General features: G+C 39.3%; 1 protein-coding gene across 3 annotated transcripts in view; it reads left to right on the top strand.

Moving 5' to 3' along the window:
* Positions 1-23,612, top strand: part of acat1 (acetyl-CoA acetyltransferase 1) — a 34,236-nt gene that overhangs the window by 6,977 nt on the left and 3,647 nt on the right. For all 3 annotated transcript variants that reach the window (XM_048598382.1, XM_048598381.1, XM_048598380.1), the window contains exons 5-10: positions 71-171; positions 7,768-7,911; positions 8,442-8,592; positions 18,090-18,185; positions 19,287-19,400; positions 21,259-21,323. In XM_048598382.1, the coding sequence (XP_048454339.1) occupies positions 71-171; positions 7,768-7,911; positions 8,442-8,592; positions 18,090-18,185; positions 19,287-19,400; positions 21,259-21,323 (671 nt within the window). The remainder of the gene's footprint in view (positions 1-70; positions 172-7,767; positions 7,912-8,441; positions 8,593-18,089; positions 18,186-19,286; positions 19,401-21,258; positions 21,324-23,612) is intronic.

The following is a 23,612-nucleotide window of genomic DNA, read 5'->3' as shown; positions in this document are numbered from 1 at the left end:
AGACATAATTTTAAAAGTTCTGAATGATTTTTGATTGCTTGTTAGAAAATGTATTTTCCCTTCATTTTAGGCTTGCCAGTCTCTACACCTGCAACAACTGTCAACAAAGTTTGTGCCTCTGGAATGAAATCAATCATGCTGGCAGCACAAAGTCTTATGTGTGGACATCAGGTACTTTTGTTTATTGAAAATGTGTAAATTTATTTATTGTTTTCTTATTGCTAATTGTTTATTTGGTTTTGTCATAGATAATTGTTCTTAATCTGCATGCATCCAAGTTGAAAAGCTAGTCAATTTTTTTTGACTGGAAGATAGGAAAACCAGGACTGAAATTAAACATTGCAGTATATATTACTTAGGAAAGATGAGGTAAAAAGGGAGGTGGATTAGCTGGACATCCTAGGGATAATAAAATGTCACTAGAAATAAAGGTCACTGCAATCTGCAAGACAAAAACAAAATCCACGTCAAATGAGATAAGATAGCAAACGATCAATTGCTTCAGTAGATAGTGTCTTCAAACTGCCTAAGAGAAACGGTGCAAGAAATATACAGACAAATTAGAGTATCCAGCATAAATCGTAGAATAAATGTCATGGAGTATTTTTGACTGTCCTGATATTAATCGAAAAGAAGAGACAAGTATAGGGGATAAGGATATGAAGTTCCTACAATGTGTTTATGACTCCTTTTTGACCCTCTAGTAAAAGTCACTGCAAGGTACGAGTATCTCGTAATGAAGAATGAACCAGTGTAGAAATAGAAGTAGAGGAACATCAAAATAATATTAACAGCATATAATACTCAAAATTATTTTTATTATTCATTCATGGGATGTGGGTATCACTGACGATGCCAGCATTTGTTGCTCATCCCTAATTGCTCTTTAAAATGTATGGTGAGCCACCTTTGTGAGCTGCTGTAGGTAGGTAAACTCGCTGTGCTGTTAGGAAGTGAGTTCTAGGATTTTGATCTAGCAATGTTGAAGGAACAATGATATGGTTCCAACTCAGGATGGGGAGTGACTTGGAAGGGAACTTGAGGGAGGTGCTGTTCCCATACTTCTACATTGCTTGTTCCTTTTGATGGTGAAGGTTGCGTGCTTAGAAAGTGTTGCTGAAGGACCGTTGGCAAGTTGCTGCACTGCATTTTGTTCCTAGTACAGATTTCTGATGTACATCAATGATAGAGGAAGTCACTGTTTTAGGTGACGGATGGAGTAATAATTGAGTGGACTGCTTTGACCTTGATAGTGTCTAGCTTCTTATTGTGAGATATTATATTATAGGTCTCTTTACCAACCCACTCACAAGCGCTCTATATTTACTCATACTGCATTCTGATTCATTCATAACTCTTTTACTAACCACTCACCAACGCTCCGTTTGCTATACCGCCTTTCTTTCTTTCATTCATTCATAAAACCGCGGTTTTGTAGTACATTTTACTATTACAAGGTAAACTAAATTAAAACATCCCTTCCAACCCATTACTGCTTCTTTACGTTCAATCCTTATCGGCCCATGTTACAGGCAGTGTTTAGACCTGTTTCTATGTCAAAGGCTACCCCTGAATAAGTATTAATATTGTAACCAATTCAGAACAATGCTGTACCTGCTGACATGACTCCATGACTTACCTGAAACTATAGAAAAATAATAATATTAACCAGCCCCTTAGCAACCGTCTCTTGGGACTTTGATAGATTACAGGACAACAAACAAGTTTCTTCCACTAGCATGTAGCTGTTAAGTGCATATTAAATAAGACTGCTACCCCCTTAAAGAAACTTTGTATCAAAACAGCGCTTCCGTGAAACTGCATGAACGAAAGTATAAGAACTATCAAAACCGGCAATAGTAAATAAAATCTCATGATCCAGCTGTGGGAGATCAGTTTAATATCCCCATACTTTTATTTAGTACACACATAATTTCTCGCTTGTTTAGATCATATCGATCTCGTATTTTTACCAACATTACTAACTTTAAAGACAAAAGGACTAACACCTCTTGATTATGCAAACTCCGACCACACAGACATTCCAATCCCATCAGGAGTAACAGCCTGCATTTAGCAAGTGCTTAAACCATCTTCTGCTCCCCCAGGACAGATGTCACACAAACTTGTGTACAATAGATACAACTATGTAACATCCTTGTGCTAAAATTTTAATATATGTAAGAATTGTATGTAAAGAGGCTACTGTAAAACTGTACTTTGGATTCCATTGCTGCCTTGACCTGTGCTACTACAGATGCAGGGAATGGGTGACCACCAGACAGAGCAAGAGAGATAGGCAGGTAGTGCAGGAATCTCCTGTGGCCATTCCCCTGCCATTGTGAGGACCACAAGCTAGGGAAAGTGACTGGTCTTGCCCTGCTGCAGTGACTACAAGGGAGGGACTTGATTGGTGAGTACTGGGTGAGGCAGGTTTGGAATGTCTGTGTGGTCCTCACAACTTCTGGTACTAATTTTTGGCTTGTAATCTGTAAGGGTAGTGCATGGACCAGGAAAGAAGGGCCACAGATAACTGGATTTGATTAACCTTAATATAAAGTACTCTCCAGGGTTAAATTTAAAGAGGTAAACCACGGCAGGAGAGCTGAAAGCCTTGGTTTGCTCCACTTGCTCCATGTGGCAGACTGGGGACAGTTCCAGCCCCCCAGGTCAGCATGTGTGCAGGAAGTGTGTCTAGCTGCAGCCCCTGGAAGCTTGAGTTTCAGAGCTGGAGCGGCGGCTGGGGACACTGTGGAGTATCTGCAAAGCAGAAAGTATCATGGATAGCACATATAGAGAGGTGGTCACTCTGCAGGCAGGAAGGGAATGGGTGATCACCAGACAGAGCAAGAGAGATATGCAGGTAGTGCAGGAATCGCTTGTGGCCGTTCCCCTGCAAAGCAGGTATACCGTTTTGGATACTGTTGAAGGGAATGACCTTGCAGGGGAAAGCAGCAGCACCCAAACTTGTTGCACCAAGGTTGGTTCTGCTGCAGAGGGGAGGGGTAAAAAGTGTGCCAGGGCAATAGTCATAGGGGACTCATTTGTATGGGGAATGGACAGGTGTTTCTGTGGCCTCAAACGAGACTGCAGGATGGAGGCTGCCTCCTTGGCGCTAGGATTAAGGATGTCTTGGAGTGGGTACTGGACATTCTGATAGGGGAAGGTGAACAGTTGTGGTATACATCGGTACAAATGACATAGGTTAAAAAGAAGGGATGAGGTCCTGAAGGCAGAATACAGGGAGCTAGGAAGGAAGTTAAGAAGTTAAGAAATCAGACCTCGGAGGTTAGTGTTCTCATGATTACTACCGATGCCATGTGCTAGTGAGAGGAGAAATGCCAGGCTATACCAGATGAATACGGGGCTGCAAAGATGGTGTCAGGGGGAGGGTTTCAGATTTCTGGGACATTGGGACTGGTTCTGGGGGAGGTGGGACTTGTACAAATTGGATGGGTTACACCTGGGCAGGACTGGGAAAGATGTCCTGGGGGAATGTTTGCTAGAGTGGTTGGGGAGGGGTTAAAATAATATGCCAGGGGGATAAGAACCAACGTAAAGAGTCCGAGAAGAAGGCAGCAAGGATAAAAACAAAACCTAAGAAAGGGAATAAGAAAAGTGATAGGCTGAGAAACCAAGGGCAAGATTCAAACGGGGCTATTGAGAAAAATAAGGAGACAAAGACTGTTAAAAGGTCAAGCATAAAGGCTTTGTGCCTTAAAGCTCAGAACAACTGCAGCAAAGTGGATGAACTAATCGTGCAGATAGATGTGAACGATATGATATAATTGCGATTACGGGGACATGGCTGCATGGTGACCAGGGATGGAAACTATGTCACAGGGTATTCCGTATTTAGGAAGGACAGGCAAAAAGGAAAAGGTAGCCGAGCGGCATTGCTGGTTAAAGAGGAAATTAACACAATAGTGAGAAAGGATATTAGCTCTGGCAATGTGGAGTCTGTATGGGTAGAGTTGAAAAATACCAAGGGGCAAAAAACAATAGTAGGTGTCACCTCTAAACTGCAGTGGTGATGTCGAGAATGGCATTAAACAGGAAATTAGAGATGCATGTGATAAGGGAATATCGGTAATCATAGGTGATTTTAATTTGCACATAGATTGGGCAAATCAAATTTGTCACAGTGCTGTAGAGGAGGAATTCCTGGAGTAGACACGAGATGGTTTTCTTGACCAATATGTGGAATAACCAACTAGACAGTAGGCCATCTTAGACTGGGTGCTGTGTAATGAGAAGAGAATCATTGCCAATCTAGCTGTGTGAGACCCCTTGGGGAAGAGTGACCATAACATGATTAAAAAATTCTATCAAGGTGGTGAGTGAGGTTGTTGATTTGGAGACTAGGGTGCTCAACCTAACTAAAGGAAGCTACGTAGATATGAGATATGAGTTGGCCTTGAAAGATTGAGGAGAGTTACTTAAAGGATATGACAGTGGATAGGCAATGGCAAACGTTCAGGGAACGCATGGGGGAACTGCAACAACTGTTTATTCCTGCCTGTTGCAAAAGCACATTGGGTATGAGGGCCAATCCATGGCTCACAAAGGAAATAAGAAATTGTATCCGATCTAAGGAAGAAACATACAGATTGGCCAAGAAAAATAATAAATCTGAGGATTGGGAGCAGTTTAGAATTCAGCGAAGAAGGACCAAGGGATTGATTAAGAAGGGGAAAACAGTTCGAAAGTAAGCTTGCAGAAAACATGAAGACTGACGCTTAGAGTTTCTATAGGTACGTGAAGAGTAAGAGATTGGTAAAGACAAATGTAGGTCCCCTACAGACAGAAACAGGGGAATGTATAATAAGGGACAAAGAAATGGCTGAGGAACTGAATACATACATTTGGTCTGTCCTCACAAAAGAGGACACAAATCCGATACCAGAATTGTTGGAGGATGCAAGATTTAGTGAGCGGGAAGAAGTGAGGGAGATCAATATTAGTGGAGAAATCGTACTGGGAAATTTGTTGGGATAGAAGGCCAATAAATCCCCATGGCCTGATAACCTACATCCCAGAGTACTTGAGGAAGTAGCTCTAGAAATAGTGGATGCATTGGTCATCTTCCAGGATTCTATAGATTCTGGAGCAGTCTCTGCAGATTGGAGGGTGGCTAATGTCACTCCAATATTCAAAAAGGGAGGTAGAGAGAAAACAGGGAATTATAGACCAGTGAGCCTAATATCGGTAGTGGGGAGAATTCTCGAATCTATTGTCAAGGATTTTATAGCAGAGCATTTAGAAAGCAGTGGCAGGATTACACCGAGTCAGCATGGATTTATGAAGGGGAAATCATGCTTGACAAATCTGTTGGAATTCTATGAGGATGAAACTAGTAGAGTTGACAAGGGAGAGGCAGTCAGTGTAATATATTTGGGTGAGTGGGCAAATCAATGGCAGATGCAGTATAATTTGTATAGATGTGGGGTTATTCACTCGGAAGCAAAAACAAGAAGGCAGATTACTACCTGAATAACTGACTGTAAATTGGGAGAGGGCAGTATGCAGCGGGACCTGTGTGTCCTTGTGCACCAGTCCTGAAGGTAACCATGCAGGTGCAGCAGGCGGAAAGAAGGCAAATGGTATGTTGGCCTTCATTGCGAGAGGTTTTGAGTACAGAAGCAGTGATGTGTTGTTGTAGTTGCACGGGGCCTTGGTGAGACCTCACCTGGAATATTGTGTGCAGTTTTGGTCTCCTTTTCTGAGGAAGGATGCTCTTGCTCTTGAGGGAGTGCAGCGAAGGTTTACCAAGCTGATTCCGGGGATGGCAGGACTGACATATGAGGAGAGATTGACTAGGTTAGGGTTGTTTTTGCTGGACTTCAGATGAATGAGGGGGAAATCTCATAGAGACTTACAAAATTCTAACAGGATTGGACAGGGTAGATGCGGGGAGGATGTTCCCAATGGTCGGTTTGTCCAGAACAAGGGTTTACAGTCTGAGGATTCGGGGTAGGCGATTTAGGACAGAGTTGAGGAGACATTTTTTCACCCAAAGAGTGGTAAGCCTGTGGAATTTATTATCACAGGATGTAGTTGATGCCAAAACATTGAAAGTATTCAAGAGGAACTAGATGTAGCACTTGGGACGAATGGGATCAATGTTTATGGGGAGAAAGCAGGATTGGGCTATTGAGTTGGACGATCAGCCATGATCGTGAAGAATGGCAGAGCAGTATTGAAAGGCCGAATGGCCTCCTCCTGCTCCTATCCTCTATGTTTCTGTCCTGAATAAAGAGACTATTTTCGCCACTTACTGATTTCGGTCGTTGTTTGACATGATCCCTTTCATGTATATTGCTGAATTAGATGAATCCAGGTGATTAGAGAGTGTTTTGTCACACCCTTGATTTCTACCTTGTAGATGGTGGATTGGCTTTTAGAAGTCAGGTGGTGAGTTACTCCCTGTGCATTTCCCTTGAGACCACAGTAACTAAATGGCAGGTCCAGATAGATTTCTGGTCCATGGTAATATTGGTATTGATATTAATGTAAAGGGGAGATGGCCACGTTCTCTCATGCAGGCCATGTTTATTGCCTGACATGTGTCGTGTGAATGTTACTACCTGTATATCAGCCTCAACCAGACTGTATTGCCCATATTGGACTGCTTCAGTGGATGTTAATAGGGAAGGTTGTATATAATATACAAACAAGGTCAATAGATTGTAGAAGAGCTCAGAAAAAAGCTGAGTCGACCACATTGTTGTAGGCGTGGACTCGCAGGCCAGACTAGGTAGGTGTTTTAAGTCAATCTGTTCAGACTTGTTGTGAGACATTACTGTTGCAGGTGGATCTTGAACCTGGGCTTTGTGGCCCAGCAGCAGTGAAACTACCACTGCACAACAGCACTCTGACTAGATGAATTGAGGATTGCCAATTTCCTTTCCTTAAAAATGTTAGGTAGCCAGATGGGTTTTTATGACAATTGACAATGGTTATATGGTCATCATTATCTATGATTATGCTATCCACATAGTTGAACAGATTGGGTCTCTCTTTTCTTCAAAAAAGAAAGTTGAAGGGTCACCTGATTTATGTCATTAAAATTATGAATGGTTTTTATAAAGTAGCTACAGAGAAAATGTTTCCATTTGTGCGGAAGCACATAATCAAAGGTCATCAGTATAAGATAATCACCAAGAAATTCAAGATGTGGAGGTGCTGGTGTTTTACTGTGGCAAGGTCAGATATCACATGACAGTAGGTTATAGTCCAAAAGATTTATTTGAAAACACAAGCTTTTGGAGTGTAGCCCCTTTAGGTGAAGTGAGAAAGGAGCACACAGCACACAGAATTTATAAGTAAACGATCAAAGGGTCACACAACCGATGAGGATGTATTGAACAAATCTAAGATTGCTCTTAAATCTTTAATCAGTTAGAAGATTTTAATTGATATGTATATGTAAATCCCCAAATTTCTTTCAAGTCACTGCCTGAAAGAACTAAAGGTGTTATCACTGTAAAGAAGAAGTGACATTTTAGATCTGACAATTCATGTTAATTGAAGGAACCTCTAGTGCAATACTAATGCAGACGTGAAGAGTTTGAGCCCTGTTTCTGTTTTGTATATCCTGTGTAATCCTACATGACATGTTACAGCCGCATATTTGAAAGCACATTGGGAAAAATTGAAAAGAATGCATAGTTAAAGTAAGGTGAAGTGCACTTTTTCTTGTGAATTCACTGTTCGTGTTTTGTACTGCCTTAAATATAAACAGTATTTTGTTTCCTTATGCCACAGGAGGTAATGATTGCTGGTGGGATGGAGAGCATGTCCAATGTTCCATATGTGATGGGCAGGGAAGCACCAGCTTATGGAGGTGTAAAGTTGGAAGACCTGATTGTAAAAGATGGGTTAACAGATGTCTACAATAAAATTCACATGGCAAGTGTTACTCTTTCTGTAAACTTGGTACTTTGCAATTCATTGTGACTATTTATGCATTAGAAACAGAATCAGAATTGAATATCATTTGATATAGAAAATATAAATTGAATACTGTGATCTGAAGCTTGCATTGGTAACTTATACGAAAACATTATTTACTGAATTTACCTCTGTATAAGTTGGCTGGCAGTTGCCACCTTTGTGATTTCTTAGTATGCCACTAGAACTGCAGCTAACTTATAACTTGAGACCTATTTATTTAAAAGCACTTCTTTGCATGGATTTCTAAAAAAGAATTCTTTAGAATGCTGTCTAACTTACGGGCTTAATGCTTTCTTTTGTAAGATTATGGTATTAGTTAAAGGATGTGAAGAGGCTCTTACAGAGCAGAAGCACTAATGGGAGAAGACCAGTTATACAGCTTCGGCAAAAATGAGCTTTTTTAGGTTATAAATTTTATGTAATTATTATTACTACGTACTTGTGGTTAATGGGATCATTTTCCATGAATCTTAAACTTGTCACAGGGTAACTGTGCTGAGAATACTGCTAAGAAGTTTAACATTTCACGTGAAGAACAAGACTCTTATGCAGTTAGTTCCTACACTAAGAGCAAAGCAGCTTGGGATTCAAAGCTGATGGCAAAAGAAGTGGTTTCTGTCAGCGTTCCACAAAGAGGTATTTGTGCAGCCTATCTGCTGTCCTCCTTCAATGGCTTTTATCTTAAAAAATGTATTATTTACTCTTCCTCCTCCTAGACATCTCTCTCCACTCACTGTACCTCTATGCCCTTTACCCATTTTGTGCCCCAAATTCCTATTCTAACACTTTAGCACTCCTTGAAATACTTACTCACCTTTAGCTTTACTCCCCCTTAGATATGAGGATTGTTCTGTGAGGTGAGATACAGGAGAATGGGTCCATATTAGAGTTCAGAAGAATGGTTGCTTTGAAACTTTCATTGTCCTACTTTCTGATGCCTTAAAGCCTTGAAGGGTTATTTCCTCTTGCTGGAGAGTCTGGAGTTAGAAATCAAACTCTCCGGACAAGGGAGTGACCATTTAGGTTTGAGGAAAAATGTCTTTAAGTGCTGCACGTTTTTAGAATTTTTTTCATAGAGAGCTGCTCATGCCCAATTGCTGAGCATATTTTTGTTTACTAAGGGTTATGTGGATAGGATGGTAAAATGGAGTTCTGATAGGAGATTGACATGGTCATCATGAATGATGAAGCAGCCTCCAGGGGAATAGACCTGCCTCCTACTCTAATTCTAATGTTCGTTTAATTGCATTGACATTGTGATCTTGAAATAAACCTAACTGATGGTTTCACCATATGACTTTACCTTATTTTACTAACCCCACCCAAATCTGTAGTGGTGTTAAGCCTTCATCACCAAATCATACTTTGGTCTCCTATTCCTCTGACACTACCTGCTGCTTCAAAATTTCATCTTGTTCAACCCTCTTGCCTTAAAGTCTTTGTTACCATACTGCCCACCCTAAGTAGCAAGCTTCTTATCAAGATATCTTCACTACTTTCCTTCTTTGGTTCCTGCACCAAGAAATGTCTTGGTGATTTAGCCTCTTGCTATTTCCGTTGTGTCAATCGCAGATGAAGCTATGTGATAATTTTTTGTTTCTGCACCCAGATTTCTTTGTCTTCTCCCAACTTGCTATCCTTTAGACTCCTCTGGATTTTAAAAAAATCAAGTTTCCGTCCTTTGGCTCTTTGCGCATCGCCACATTTCTGGAATCGCCAATCTAATCATATCCTTGCTGTTACCTATGAGACCATTTTCAGGTTCAAGCCATTACTCTGTCTTATAATTTGATATGGCCCTTTTGTCCACACCCTTAATTTCAAGAGATACAGATGTGAGTGTCATAGATGGGCATCTAATTTGACCATTCATTGTTTGATCTGTCTGGACCCAAGTACTGTTGGGTTTCACACTCCAACCTAAACTAGTCCCTATTCCAAATTCATCCCAGAATGAGGAGATAATCCCTGGCTTCCTTTTCACTATAAACTGTTGTCTTAACCCATTCTCCCCTTCCTCCCCTATCCTTACTTCCAGCAACAAGTATGAGGAACTTTGTTGCAAAGGTTGAGACCTGTTGTCCACCCCATCTTTGCCACTTCCTGACCTTCCCCTAACTCACAGACAAAAGTTTGCCTAAGGTTCCCCTTTGCCCTAACCCTGAACTCTCACTGTCCTCTAGTTCCCCTCCTATATTCTCTCATGCCCTCTGTAGCTCAGCTCACTATGGGAGCCACCTGGTGCTCTCTCCACCATATTCCCATGAAACTCCTGACTGCCCAACATTCTATTCTGGCACTCATATTAGATATTATTTTAGTTCCCTATCCTCAGGAACTGCTGCTCCCCTCCTACCCATCTCTTCCGCCACCCCCCCCCACCTCCCAAAACACCTCACCTCCCACTTCATATTTGTTGTCATCAAACCTCTCAAAAACAAATACCCTGAGCTCACTATCCCTGTTCGACTGTATCCACCTCTAACAGTAACCATACAGGAGGGTATGGCTCAAGGAAAGAAAATAATAGCTTGTTAGAAAGATATACGTGTAACCATGGGACATATAGACTGGGAAAGTCAAATATGCAGAGTATCCTTGAGGAGTTCATAGAATTTTCAGGATGTTTTCTTAGAGCAGCATGTTCTGGAGCTAACGAGAGCAGGCGATATCGAACTGTTATTTTTAAAATTTAAATCAGTGCAGTTATGAGGGTGTGAAAGCAGTGCTGTCTAAAGTGAATTGGTCAATTTAAGTTAAAAGATAGACCAATAGAGAACATTCAAGAGAATATTTCAAAATGCACACAATAGATATATTCCAATGAATGGGAAAAAATGCAAGGGACAGATCCACCATCTGTGGTTAACTAGAACACAAAGAGAAAGTACATTATTATGCAAAGACCAGGTGGCAGATCAGGAGATCGGCCAGTATATAAAAATCCGCAAAGAGAGCCAAAATAATTAGTAAGGAGGGAAAATTAGAGTTCAGGAGAAAGCTAGCTAGAAAAATAAAAGCAGATTAAGTGTTTCTGTAAACACTTAAGACTCATAGAGCTGTACAGCATGGAAACAGACCCTTTGGTCCAACTCATCCATGCCAACCAGATATCCTAAATTAATCTAGTCCCATTTGCCAGCATTTGGCCCATATCCCTCTTAAACCCTTTTCTATTTATATACCTATCCAGTTACCTTTTAAATGTTGTAATTGTACCAGTCATCATCACTTCCTCTGGCAGCTCATTCCATACACGCATCACCCTCTGCGTAAAAAAAGTTGCCCATTAGGCCCTTTTTTAAATCTTTTCCCTCTCACCTTAAACCTGTGCCCTCTAGTTTTGGACTCCGCTATCCCAGGGAAAAGATGTTGGCTATTCACCCTATCTATGCCCCTCATGACTTTATATACCTCTAAGATCACCCCTCAGCCTCTGATGATCCAGGGAAAATAGGCCCAGCTTATTCAGACTCTCCGTATAGCTTGAACCCTCCAAACCTTCAACATCCTTTTACATCTTTTCTGAACCCTTTCAAGTTTCACAACATTCTGTCTATAACAGGGAACCAGAATTTGAAGGCAGTATTCCAAAAGTGGCCTGACCAATGTCCTATACAGCAGCAACATGACCTCCCAATTCCTATACTCTACCCCCTGACCAATAAAAACAAGCATACCAAATGCCTCGTTCACTAACCTGTCTACCTGCGACTCCACTTTCAAGAAACTGTTAACCTTCACTCCAAGGTGTCTTTGTTCAGCAATACTCGCCAGGACCTTACCACTAAGTGAATAAGACCTGCCCTGATTTGTCTTTCCAAAATGCAGCACCTCATGCTTACCTAAATTAATCTCCACTCTGCCACTCTTCAACCCACCAGCCCATCCGATCAAAGTCCCATTGTACTCTGAGGTACCTTCTTGGCTGTCCACTGCACCATTAATTTTGGTGTCAACTGCAAACTTACTAACCATATCACCTATGTTCACATCCAAGTCATTTATATAAATGATGAAAAGCAGTGGACCCAGCACCGATCTTTGTGGCACACCGCTGCTCACAGACCTGCAGTCTGAAAAGCAGCCCCCCACCACTACCCTCTGCCTCCTACTTTCCAGCCAGTTTTGTATTCAAATGGCTAGTTCTCCCTGCATTCCATGTGATCTCATCTTGCTTACCAGTCTACCATGTGGAACCTTGTCGAAGACCTTACTGAAGTCCATATTGATGACGCCCACCACTCTGCCTTCATCAATCCTCTTTGTTACCTTTTCAAAAACTCCATTAAGTTAGTGAGACACGATTTCTCACGCACAACGACTATCCCTAATCAGTCCATGCCTTTCCAAATACATGTAAATCCTGTCCCTCAGGATTCTTTCCAACAATTTGCCCAACAGTGATAACAGGCTCACTGCTCTATAGTTCCTTGGCTGTTCCTTACCACCTTTCTTAAATAGTAGCACAACGTTAGCCAACCTCCAGTCTTTTGGCACCTCACCTGTGGCTATAGATAATACAAATATCTCAGCAAGGGGCCCAGCAATCACTTCCCTAGCTTCCCACAAAGTTCTAGGGTATGCCTGATCAGGTCCCAGGGATTTATCCACCGTTATGCATTTTAAGACATCCAGCACCAACTCCTCTATAATATGGACATTTTTCAAGATGTTGTTACTTATTTACACAGGTTCTCTAGCTTTCATATCCTTCTCCACAGTAAACACTGATGCAAAATAGTCATTTAGTATCTCCCCCATCTCCAGTTCCACATGCAGGGTGCCTTGCTGTTCTATAAGGGCCCCTGTTCTCTCCCTAGTTACCCTTTTGTTCTTAATATATTTGTAGAACCCCTTTGGGTTCTCCTTAAGCCAGTTTGCCAAAGCTATCTCAAGTCCTGTTTTTGCCCTGTTGATTTCTCTCTTAAGTAAACTTCTACTGCCTTTACACTATTATAGGGATTCATTCAACCTCTGCTGTCTATACTTGACATATGCTTCCTTCTTTTTCTTGACCAAAACCTCAATTTTTCTAGTTATCCAGCATTCCCTACACCTACCAACCACTCAACAAGGAAAAGGGTTTTAAAAAGAAGTGAACATTAGAGACTGGAGGATTGATAATCGAAATGAAGAAATTATAGATGAATTGAACAGATATTTTGCCTCCATCTTCACTATAGCACGCAGAAGTAAGATCCTAGAATCAGCAATAAATCAGGAAATGGAAGGAATAGAGGAACGTGGAAAATTTACAATAATCAGAAAAGTGGTTCTGAGTAAGTTGTTGGAGCTCTGGGCTGTCAATTGCTTGGGTCCTGACAGCCTTTCATCCTAGGATTCTTAAGTGGCTCGTGAAATAGGTTTTAATTTTCCAAAATTCCACTGATTTAAGGACAGTTCCATTTGACTGGAAGATAGCTAAGTGCAACTCCTTTTATTGAAGATGGGAACAAGGTGGAAAGCAGGAAACTACAGGCAAGTTAACTTAACATCTGTCACAAGGAAAAAATTAAAGTCTATTATTAACTAACAAAGTTAGAGCAGGGCACTTGGATAAGTTCAGGGTAATCAGGCAGATTCAGAATGATTTTGTGAAAGGGAAATCTTGTTTGATTTATTTATTGGAGTCTGTTGAAGAGCTGACACATGATGTGGATAAAGGGAAAGTGGCCAAAATATTGGAGTTAGATTTCCAGATTTGCCAAGGTACCACATCATGTGTTATCGCAGAAGATAAAAGCTTATTATGTAGGGAATAGCATCTTGGCATGGATTGAACATTGACTGGTTAGCAGGAAGTTGAGGGTAAGCATAAATGGATATTTTTCAGACTGGCAAGGTGAAACAACCAGTGTGCCACAAGGATCAGTGAAGGGACCTTAACTGCTTACACTTCATATAAATGATTCAGCTGAAGTGACAGACATGGTTGCCAGGTTTGCTGCTGACACAAAGTTTAGAAAATTTGAAAAGATATCGATAGATTAAGTGGGCAAAGATGTGGCAAATGAAGGATAATGTGGGAAAACATGAAATTGTGCATTTTGGTAGGACGAATCCAAAAGCATATTATCTGAGCGTGAGCTGAGGCACAGAGGTACCTGAGTATGCTTGTGCGTGAATTTCAAAAAGTTAATATGTAGGTGCAGTAAGTAATTAGGAAAAGTAATAGAATGTGTTCATTTATCGTAAGACGAATTGAATACAAAAGTTGGGATATCACACTTTGGTCATATAGGACACTAGTGAGACTGAATCTAGACTGCTTTGAACAGTATTGGTCACCTTATTTAAGGAAGGATGTGAATGCATTGGCGGCAGTTCAAAGAGGGTTTACCAAGCTAATAGCTGAAATGTGTGATTTGTCTTATGAGGAAAGTTTGCACTGGCTAGGCTTGTAACCGCTGATCTTTAGATGTATAGGAGGTGACTTGATTGAGATAAGAAAGATTCTGAAGGGTTTTGATAGGCTAGATGTGGAGAGAATATTTCCTTTTATGGGAGAACCTAGAACTAGGGATTCTTTATTTGAAAATTTAAGGGCTGCCCATTTAAAACTAAGGCAAAATGTTTTTTAAGGTACATGAGTCTTTGGATCTCTGCTTCACCACAATTTCAGAAAGACTGCTTGAATATTTTTAAGGCGGAGGTAGGTAGATTCTTGTTAAGAAAAGGAGTGACAGGTTATTGGGGTAGGCAGGAATGCAGATTTGAGGTCGTAGTCCAATCAGCCAAGATCTTATTGAATGACAGAGGAGGCTCGAGGGACTGAATGACCTACTGCTTCTATTTGATATGTTCGTATCTAAAAATATACCTCGCACCATATACCATACCCCAGAACAGAGCACGGGTGACTCAAAAGATGGTACGACATCACAAAGGAAAGTCTTAATGTATACGAATGCAAACATGTTGAAGTGTACAGTAAACTGTAAAAAAGACATTTCAGAAGATGGTGAAGCTTTCCCTATTGTGTATCTTACACATCATGTCCTGAAAACACAGATTGACACACCTGAAGAGTTAACAGTTAAAGTTGAAACAGTAGCTAGTGCCAATATATTGCCACTGTGTATCTTGAAAGACAGGTACCTCAACAAGTGGCACTACATGGTGCAATCTATGAAAGACCGTCCCTTGGCGAATGCAAGTTTATTTGACTTCTTGAAATTATCTCGTAACATTCAACAGTCCAGTAGCTACAGGACTACCACTATACACAGATCATAGTATAATCCTAAATCATGAGATTCAAACCACGTCCACTGTGGAACAGACGAGGTGTGAGTCACTTGACCCATTGGAAGCTGAAGACATTTTTAAGGTAGACAATTAGACTTTTGTCAGAGCCAGTGTGGCTACAAGAGCAGGCAAGAGGGTAGGAATTCTGCAACAAGTTACTCATCTCCTGTTTTCCCCAATACCTGCACACCATGTAAAAGGCACAAGTCAGGAATGTGATGGAATACTCTCCGATCTGTCACTCTGCCATGGACTTTGCCTTCAACAGGGTATAGGTGAGGCAATACATATTCCCACTCCCTTAGCAAAAGAACTAGATGGGTAATGTACAACTGAAGGTTTCAACAGATATTTATTACCATTCCTTCCGAATACATATGTTACATTCACAACGACTTCAGTGCCTGAGCTGTTATTAAGCTATTCAGTTACAAGCAGTAGTACACATTGATCAGCGTGTTATATTTCTAAGTTAAGATGGTGTCCCAGACCTTTATACCATTAGCTCATATGCCATGATATTGTGAAGATGTCATAAGCATGAAGGTGTCTCTGAGAGGTATCCTGCATACTACTTATAAAACGTAACACAGCATCTGCTTTTACATAATTCATAGGCACATGTTATCAGTTTGATCACAATTTGATACTTACACAAACAAATTAAGAACAGAGTTAACAAAAGTTAACAATTCACATTTCAATGTAACACTTTGGAGGTTTTGCAGCTGGTTCTCATCGAGTAATTGTTTCCCAATCTGGAGTGCTATGTGTTATTCTTGTTGCTGTTGCTGCAGGTTGCTGTCATTCAACATTATTGCACAATCATCAGAGTCTTCTTTCTCACTCGGTGCATAATTGGCATGTTGTACATTGGCACGTCTGAGCTGGCTCCAATTCTTTCGCAATATAGCAAAATGATTGATGTATTATGATGTACTGATGTCATATGATCTTATCTGGTTGCATATTTTAGAAACCTTTGCTTGTATCCAAATATTTGTAACACAGTTTCTGACTCCCAGTCCCTGCCAGGTGTGTAGTTGTGGTAATTCTCCACTGCTTGGTAGGCATGTATTTCTTTGATCTCCTTTCTCTTTAAAGAACAATGTTGTGCATCTCCGAAGGTTAGACAAATGGATGCTGGACAAGGGCATTCACAACTGCCTTTTGAGTATAAATTGACCTCTCCATTGGTGTTGCGTGAAAATTCAGCAACACAATGTGCAAGTCTTGTTTTGCTGGTCAACATTTGATGATCGTAGATTTGATAGAACTCACTTTTCATTTTCCTACACCTTTTTAGCAAGGACAGCAGGGTGACATTGTGATATGGGTCTTGAAATGGTTTGCCAGTTGAAAGTGGTCTTTTATCAAATGCTACTTTTTCTGGTATATCAAAAAATGAAAATAGTTGTAATTTCAGCAATGGTTGCACTTGCGTTGCTAAGGCATCAAACATTGGGAAATTTAAATAAATAATCTGACACGAGGATGTAACCTTCCCTGAGTCTGTTGCAGTTTTGTTCAATAAATGGATGGAGCATTGTGTGGATACAGACTCCCTTCTCTGCTGGGCATGAAATGTTTGGCATGCCTCACGTGCATTCATGAGTTATGTATTCTGATTCACTGGCTAGCCTTCATGTGCATTCAAACCCATGTATCTCCAGAATAACATGGACATGGTATTTTGTGTTTTTTGATATTAGGATCAGTTTTCCCTCAAATGATTTGCTGTGACGTACCAGGTTCACTTCTGCATAGCAAAAATGAAAACATGTTCTCAGGAATTTCTTTAATACTGTTACCCATTCCAGGAAGACATTGTTATGAGTCATCAAAAATTTCAATCATGTTAGGCATGACCTCCCTCTGACAAAGTCATTCTGACTATCCCTGATCAAATCTTGCATCTAGAAGTGGAGATTATTTCCTTCAGAATTTTCTCCAGTAGTTTTCCTACCATTGATGCCAGACTCACCAGTCTTAAATTCCATACCACCTTGGTTTATCTCTACCACCCTTGAAAAGTGGAACCACATTAGTTGTCCTCCTGTCCTCTGGCACCTCCCCTGTGGCCAGATGAGGAATTAAGGACTTGGGACAGAGCCCCTGTAATTTCCTTCATCTCCCACAGCAATCTGGGACACATCTCACTGGGACCTGAGGATTTGTCCACTTCTAAGCTTGTGAAACCTCCTCACTCCGTGACAAACTGGTCAAGGATCTCATAGTTTTTCTTTTCCTGAGCTCTGTACTTAAACATCCTCTTTCTCCAAAGTAAAGTTCCCTACCAATGACCTTCAGCTGCAGGAATAGGTTACCCCTTTGATCCATAAAAGACCCCACTCATTCCCTATTTATCCTATTTCCTTGGATATATTTACAGAATATCTTGATTCTCCCTCATCTTACTCACCAGTGTTTTTACATTCTCCCTCTTTGCTCTCCTAATTGCTTTCTTAAGATCCCCTCTGCACTTATACTCTGCTAGGGCCTTCATTGATTTGCTCCCTTTGTACCTGTAAAAAAGCTTCTCTTTTTCTTACCTAGTCCTGAATATTCCTACACATTCATGGTTCTCTGGGCTTGTTGCTCCTAGATTTCACTCTGAAGACAACATGTTGACTCTGTACTCTTTCCAATTCTATTCTGAACGACTGCATTGTCCTACTCCTAGTCAACTTAGTCCAAGTCCTGCCTTATTTTAACAAAATCTGCCTTCCCCAATCCTTTACTGCAGACTATCCTTTTTCATAATGACCTTAAAACATAGTGTTGTAGTCATTATCACAACTAAAAAATATATGGTGTTATGGTCAGAGGGATGTTGTCAAAATTCTATTTGGTGATTCTTTTTTTTCTGTCCCTTGAGTTAGGTAAACCAGATCTAGTAATTACTGAGGATGAAGAGTACAAACGTGTAGACTTCAGTAAAGTTCCAAAAGTCAAACCAGTCTTCCAGAAAGAAAATGGTAAATGTATAAGCTCAAATAGTTACAGTATGTGTGTGGATAAAAATAAACTATTCTTTAAATTTTTTCTTGTCTTTAAAAATGTATTGTCAATTGTGGAAACTTTAAGACATTTTGATTATCTTGCATAAGAATGTGAACCTCAATTTTGAACACTTTCAGAAAAGAATTGTGGTTAGCCCACATTCTTGCAAACAATTCAAATGATTAATATATTTATCTAACTTCTGTTTGTTTAATCTTGTCTATAAAATGGCAGGTGTTTGTTTGCATACATCTTTATATTTTAATTTGTCTGCAACATGCTTTCAGATCTTTAAAGTAAGTTCCTGTTAAAAGCCTGATGATAAAGCACCAAACAAATGCAAAGTTTTTAACTTTGAATTTCTAAGTGTAAATTTTAGCAAAATTTAAAATATGAAGTCATTGGATTTCAAGCATTCAATGTTGATACAAATGATAAATCTCATCTGTAAACTACTGTACCATTTGAGCCAGCTCTTGAATTAATACCTTGTACCTATTGTTACCACTCAAATTCTGGATAGTTATTTTCCACTGCAACATCATCTCTGCTTTTCAAAAAAAAAAGTTTTTTATATTGTTGTTCATGTGTGCACAAATTGATTGTTCAGTTTCCAAATTACAAGTGTCTGCACTGCAGAAGTACTTAAATGGCTGGAAAACATTTTGTGACGTTGGATGTGAAAAGTATTTTTTGCATTTTTGTGCGTTATCAACACCTCTAGGAAACAAAATGGTAATTTGTTTGATCCCTTTTCTGACATGATAAATTGTTTTATTGATTTCTTCCAATTTTATGGACATGCTAAGTGGGAATTGGAAATATAAAGAAACTAAAAATCATGGATTCAACATGCATTCTGAGACAAAAGAGGTTGATAAAGCATTATCTTCTAGGGATCCTTTAAAGAGAATTCTACCAAATATTATATAATATACTCATTTTATTGAAAACCTCTGTGCTCAATCTGAGACATAACGTCTGTGCAATGCATTTAAAAAAGCGTTTAAAGAATAATGCTAAAATACAAAGTTCTGTGCCATTTAAATTCCATATTGGTTGAATTTATTTTTCAGGTACAATTACAGCTGCCAACGCAAGTACCTTAAATGATGGAGCAGCTGCTTTGGTACTAATGACTGCAGAGGCAGCTAAAAGATTAAACGTTACACCAATGGCCAGGATTCTAGGTATGTGACAAGTACTTTTTTGTTTCCATCAACTAAGTGGAGGTGTAAGATAAAAATCTTACACTTCAGTCCAAAAGTCATGAGAAAATGATGACTGTTTCCCATCTCAATCTGTGAAAGCTGCCCAACTTGGGAAGTTTTCATCAAGTGAAACTTGACTGTAAATATTGTTTATGTATGAGCACCACAGAAAAGTGCTTCAGTTAATGAGCGCGTTCAGGGCAGCCATATTTAATTTGAAGTATCTATATATGTATTTTTCTTGTTTGTGAAAATGATGTTTACAAGAAAATGTTTATTCATTGTATGAAAATATTGAATTTTTTAAACAATAGATTGTTATGGTTAAATTTGCATTATTTGAAAATGAAAATGTTTAAAAACATAGGATGTTGGGATTGTTTAGAACACTAACGACAGAAGTGTGAAGTGATTAATTTTGGTAGGAATAACAACTGAGAGACAATACAGAATAAAAGGTACAATTCTAAAGGAAGTGCAGAAACAGAAGAACTTGGACAGAAGACTTAACAGAAGAACTGTTTAAATCATTGAAGGTGGAGGTCTAGTTGACAGTGGTTTGTAAACTGGCCTTTATCAATACAGTCATAGCATACAAAAACAAGGCAGTAATGTTAATTAAGCATCTTGTTCTTGGTCCTTCTACCAATGGAACAATTTTACCCTATCTACTCTGTTCAGCACCCTCAGAATTTGTATCACAATCTTTTTGCATTTTTTTCTCACGCCACATTCTTCCTAATGTGTAGCACCCAGAACTTGACAGCTTCCATTTGCTAAGATGGTTAAGAATGACAGCTTGCCATGTAAGGAAATGTTTCGGAAACCCAACATGGCACCATTTATTTCAATTTGTTGGAAGCCATCATCGAGAGAGGCTGTGTATAATGAAATATTTAGAAATCTGTATTTTTGAAGACTTTTAGGAATGGAGAACGGAAATGGTTCTACTCTCGTTGGGGCATGAGGAAAGATGCTGGTCTGGTATTTTAACTTGGCTGTGCTTCCCTTTTCAGCTAATTTCCTCAGTCAATCAGTCTACTGAAAAACATTGAGGAAATTCACATGCATTGCAAGTTGCTGATCTTTTAGTCTTAGTTAAACAAACGGTGTACAGGACTGCATTGACTTGACTGGCTCCAGATTGAAATCATCATAATGAATTTCCACAACTGAGTCCATTTCTGGGCCTTCCAGTTGAGCTTCTTAAAATTAAGCTTTTGTTCTTTAATAAATAAAGCACCCAAAGCTGATAAACACATTTTTGAAAGCTTTTACATTTATATTTACTTTAGTATAAACCAAAGAAACCATTAAATGGTTCTGTATAATTTTTAGAAAGACTTTCTAATTTACAATCTAGTTACTCTGAGATGGTGGACCATCTTGAAAGAAGATTTAATTTTTGTGATAAACCAATTTCAGCTGTGTTTTTAAATGGCATCAAGTTGGGACTTAAATTTATTGGCTTTCTTTAAAACTGAAAACAAGTGTTCCAAAATTGTCCTAATACACTGGTTCACAGGAGATCTTTGGTTGGCAATCTCTAAATAGATTGGAGTGGAAGCTTGAGCAAATTGCTTCTGAAAACTAGCGTGATTTTAAGTACAGTTTATACCTGGATTGTTGGTTCTAAAGTTGTAACACTAGCCCAGGAACTTTCAACTAAGAAATGTGCTTAACCTAATGAGAGAAGATTACGAAGATTAACAAAATTATGTTAAAATTGCTTAAAGATCAAGTTGTTTCCTTGAATTATCAATATTCTTTCAGCTGATCTGAAATTAGTTATTACGTATTTTCTTAGTTTTGTAAAACTTGTTTATTTTCTGACCAGCTTTTGGAGATGCTGCAGTGGATCCAATTGATTTTCCAATTGCTCCTGCTTTTGCTATACCAGAGGTAAATATTCATAATATTGATACCATTGATGAAGTCTTTTAGTTGATTGTTGAAGCATCCAGAAAGCATTTTAAAAACAAAAGTTGGATTGTATGTAACTGTGCTAAAAGTATTAGGGACAGCATTCGATCCAAAGAGACAAAAAAAATTGCCAGAAAAAGCAACAAGCCAGAGGACTGGAAATGTTATAGAGTTCAGGGAAAGAAGACAAAAAAACTTTCAAGAAGGAAAAATAGGTTGAGAGAGTAAAATTGCGGGGACATCGAAACTGACCATAAAAGCTTCTGTAAATATGAAGAGAAAAAGATCAGTCAAGACAAATGTAGGTCTCATGTCAGAAGCTGAGAAAATTATAATGGGGAACAAAGAAATTAATACATACTTGGTTCTGTCTTCACAAAAGAGAGCATAGATAACCACCCAGAAATGTTAAGGAACCAAGGGTCTATTGAAAGATTAAAGGCAATCAATATTAGTAAGAAAATGGTGCTGGGGAAACTAATGGCTTAAAAGCTGACAAATCACCAGGGCCTGACAATCCCAAAGTACCAAAGGAATGGCCCTGGAAATATTGGATGCATTGGTGGTCATCATCCAAAATTCTCTAGACTCCGGATCAGTTCCTGTAGATTAGATGGTAGCAAACGTAACCACACAGTTTAGAAAGAGAAGAAGAGAAAAAAAGAATTACAGACCTGTTAGCCTGACACCGGTAGTTGGAAAATGCTAGAGTTTAGTATAAAAGATTTGAAAACAGAACACTTGGAAAGCATTAGCTGGATTGGGAAAAGCCATCATGAATATATGAAGGGCAGATTATGGTTAACGAATCTACTGAAGTTTTTAAGAGTATTTAACAAGTAAAATGGATAAGAGAACCAGTGAATGTGGTATATTTGGATTTTCAGAATGCTTTTAATAAGATCCCTCATAGTGGCCAAGTTAAAACACATGGGACAGGGGGTAATATATTGCCATGGATTGAGAATTGGTTGATTAGGATTCATGATGTGGTGCAGTGTGATTTCTGACCAGATAGGATTCAGAGAGAGGGGATCTTTGGGTTTTTTCCTCAACCTACTAGTCACTGCTTAGTGCTATCACAAGGATCAGTGCTTGGGACCCAGATGTTCATAATATCTATAAATACCTGGGTGAGGGAATCAAATGTAACATTTCCAAGTTTGCTGCTGATACAAAACTAACCAGATTTATGAGTGGAGATGGACGCAAGGAGGCTTCAAGCTAATTTAGACAAGTCGAGTGAATGAGCCAACACATTCCAGATGCAATACGTGGCTAAATTTGAAGTTATACACTTTACCGTAAAAAGCAGAAAGAAATATAATTTAAATGGTGATGTATTGGGAAGTGTAGATATACAACGGGATCTGGGTGTCCATGTACACCGGTTAATGAAAGTAGGCAGGTGCAGTGAGAAACTAGGACAGCAGATGTTATATTGGCTTTTGTTGCAAGAGGATTTGCGTTCAGAAAAAAAAAAGTCTTATTGCTGTTGTACTGGGCCTTGATTAGACCACACCTGGAGTATTTTGTGCTGATTTGGTCTCCCTACCTGAAAAGAGGATCTACTTGCCATAAAAAGAGTGCAATAGAGATTGACTAGGCTAGTAATGGGAATAACTGGACGGCTGTATAAGAGAACATTTGTTCAGCTGGGCCTTTATTCACACGAGTTTGGAAGAATGAGAGGGGATCTGCAAAAAATAAAATTCCAAGAGCTGGACAGGAGAGAAAGCGTGAAAATGCCATTAAGTTGGAGGATCGGCCATAATCATATTGAATGGCCTACACTTGATTCCACTTGCTGTGCTTCTGTAAGTTGAATGTAAAATGTCAAATATAGCAGTGGGTGGTCATCATTTTAAAATATGTAAAAAGAAAAAAAAACTCCAGTAATTTGAATCTTTTGGAAAAAACCTTTAGCTACAATTAAAGGGATTTAAATCCCATCAATGCAAAGAGTTGGATTGGTTTGGTTATTTTTGGTTTCATAATCATCTCCCCCATAACATATTTTCTTCTTCACCCACTAAATTGAATATTTTGCATTGTTCAACAAAAAAATCTGATAACCGTCTGTCCAAACCTTGATAACAAGACCACACAAAACATCAAGACATCTAGCAGACCTATGGGACCTGCAGTGTACTGGTTCATCAAATATTCTGGTTGGATTAAGGGGTCCACAATCAATATACAAACATCGTAATAGAAACATAATATGGAGGGTATACACATCACTGTTATACTTTATTTATAGCATAA

The sequence above is a fragment of the Rhincodon typus genome, chromosome 6 (genome assembly GCF_021869965.1).
Source record: "Rhincodon typus isolate 14 chromosome 6, sRhiTyp1.1, whole genome shotgun sequence".
NCBI classification, from domain to species: domain Eukaryota; kingdom Metazoa; phylum Chordata; class Chondrichthyes; order Orectolobiformes; family Rhincodontidae; genus Rhincodon; species Rhincodon typus.
This window is presented reverse-complemented; position numbering and strand designations above follow the sequence as displayed.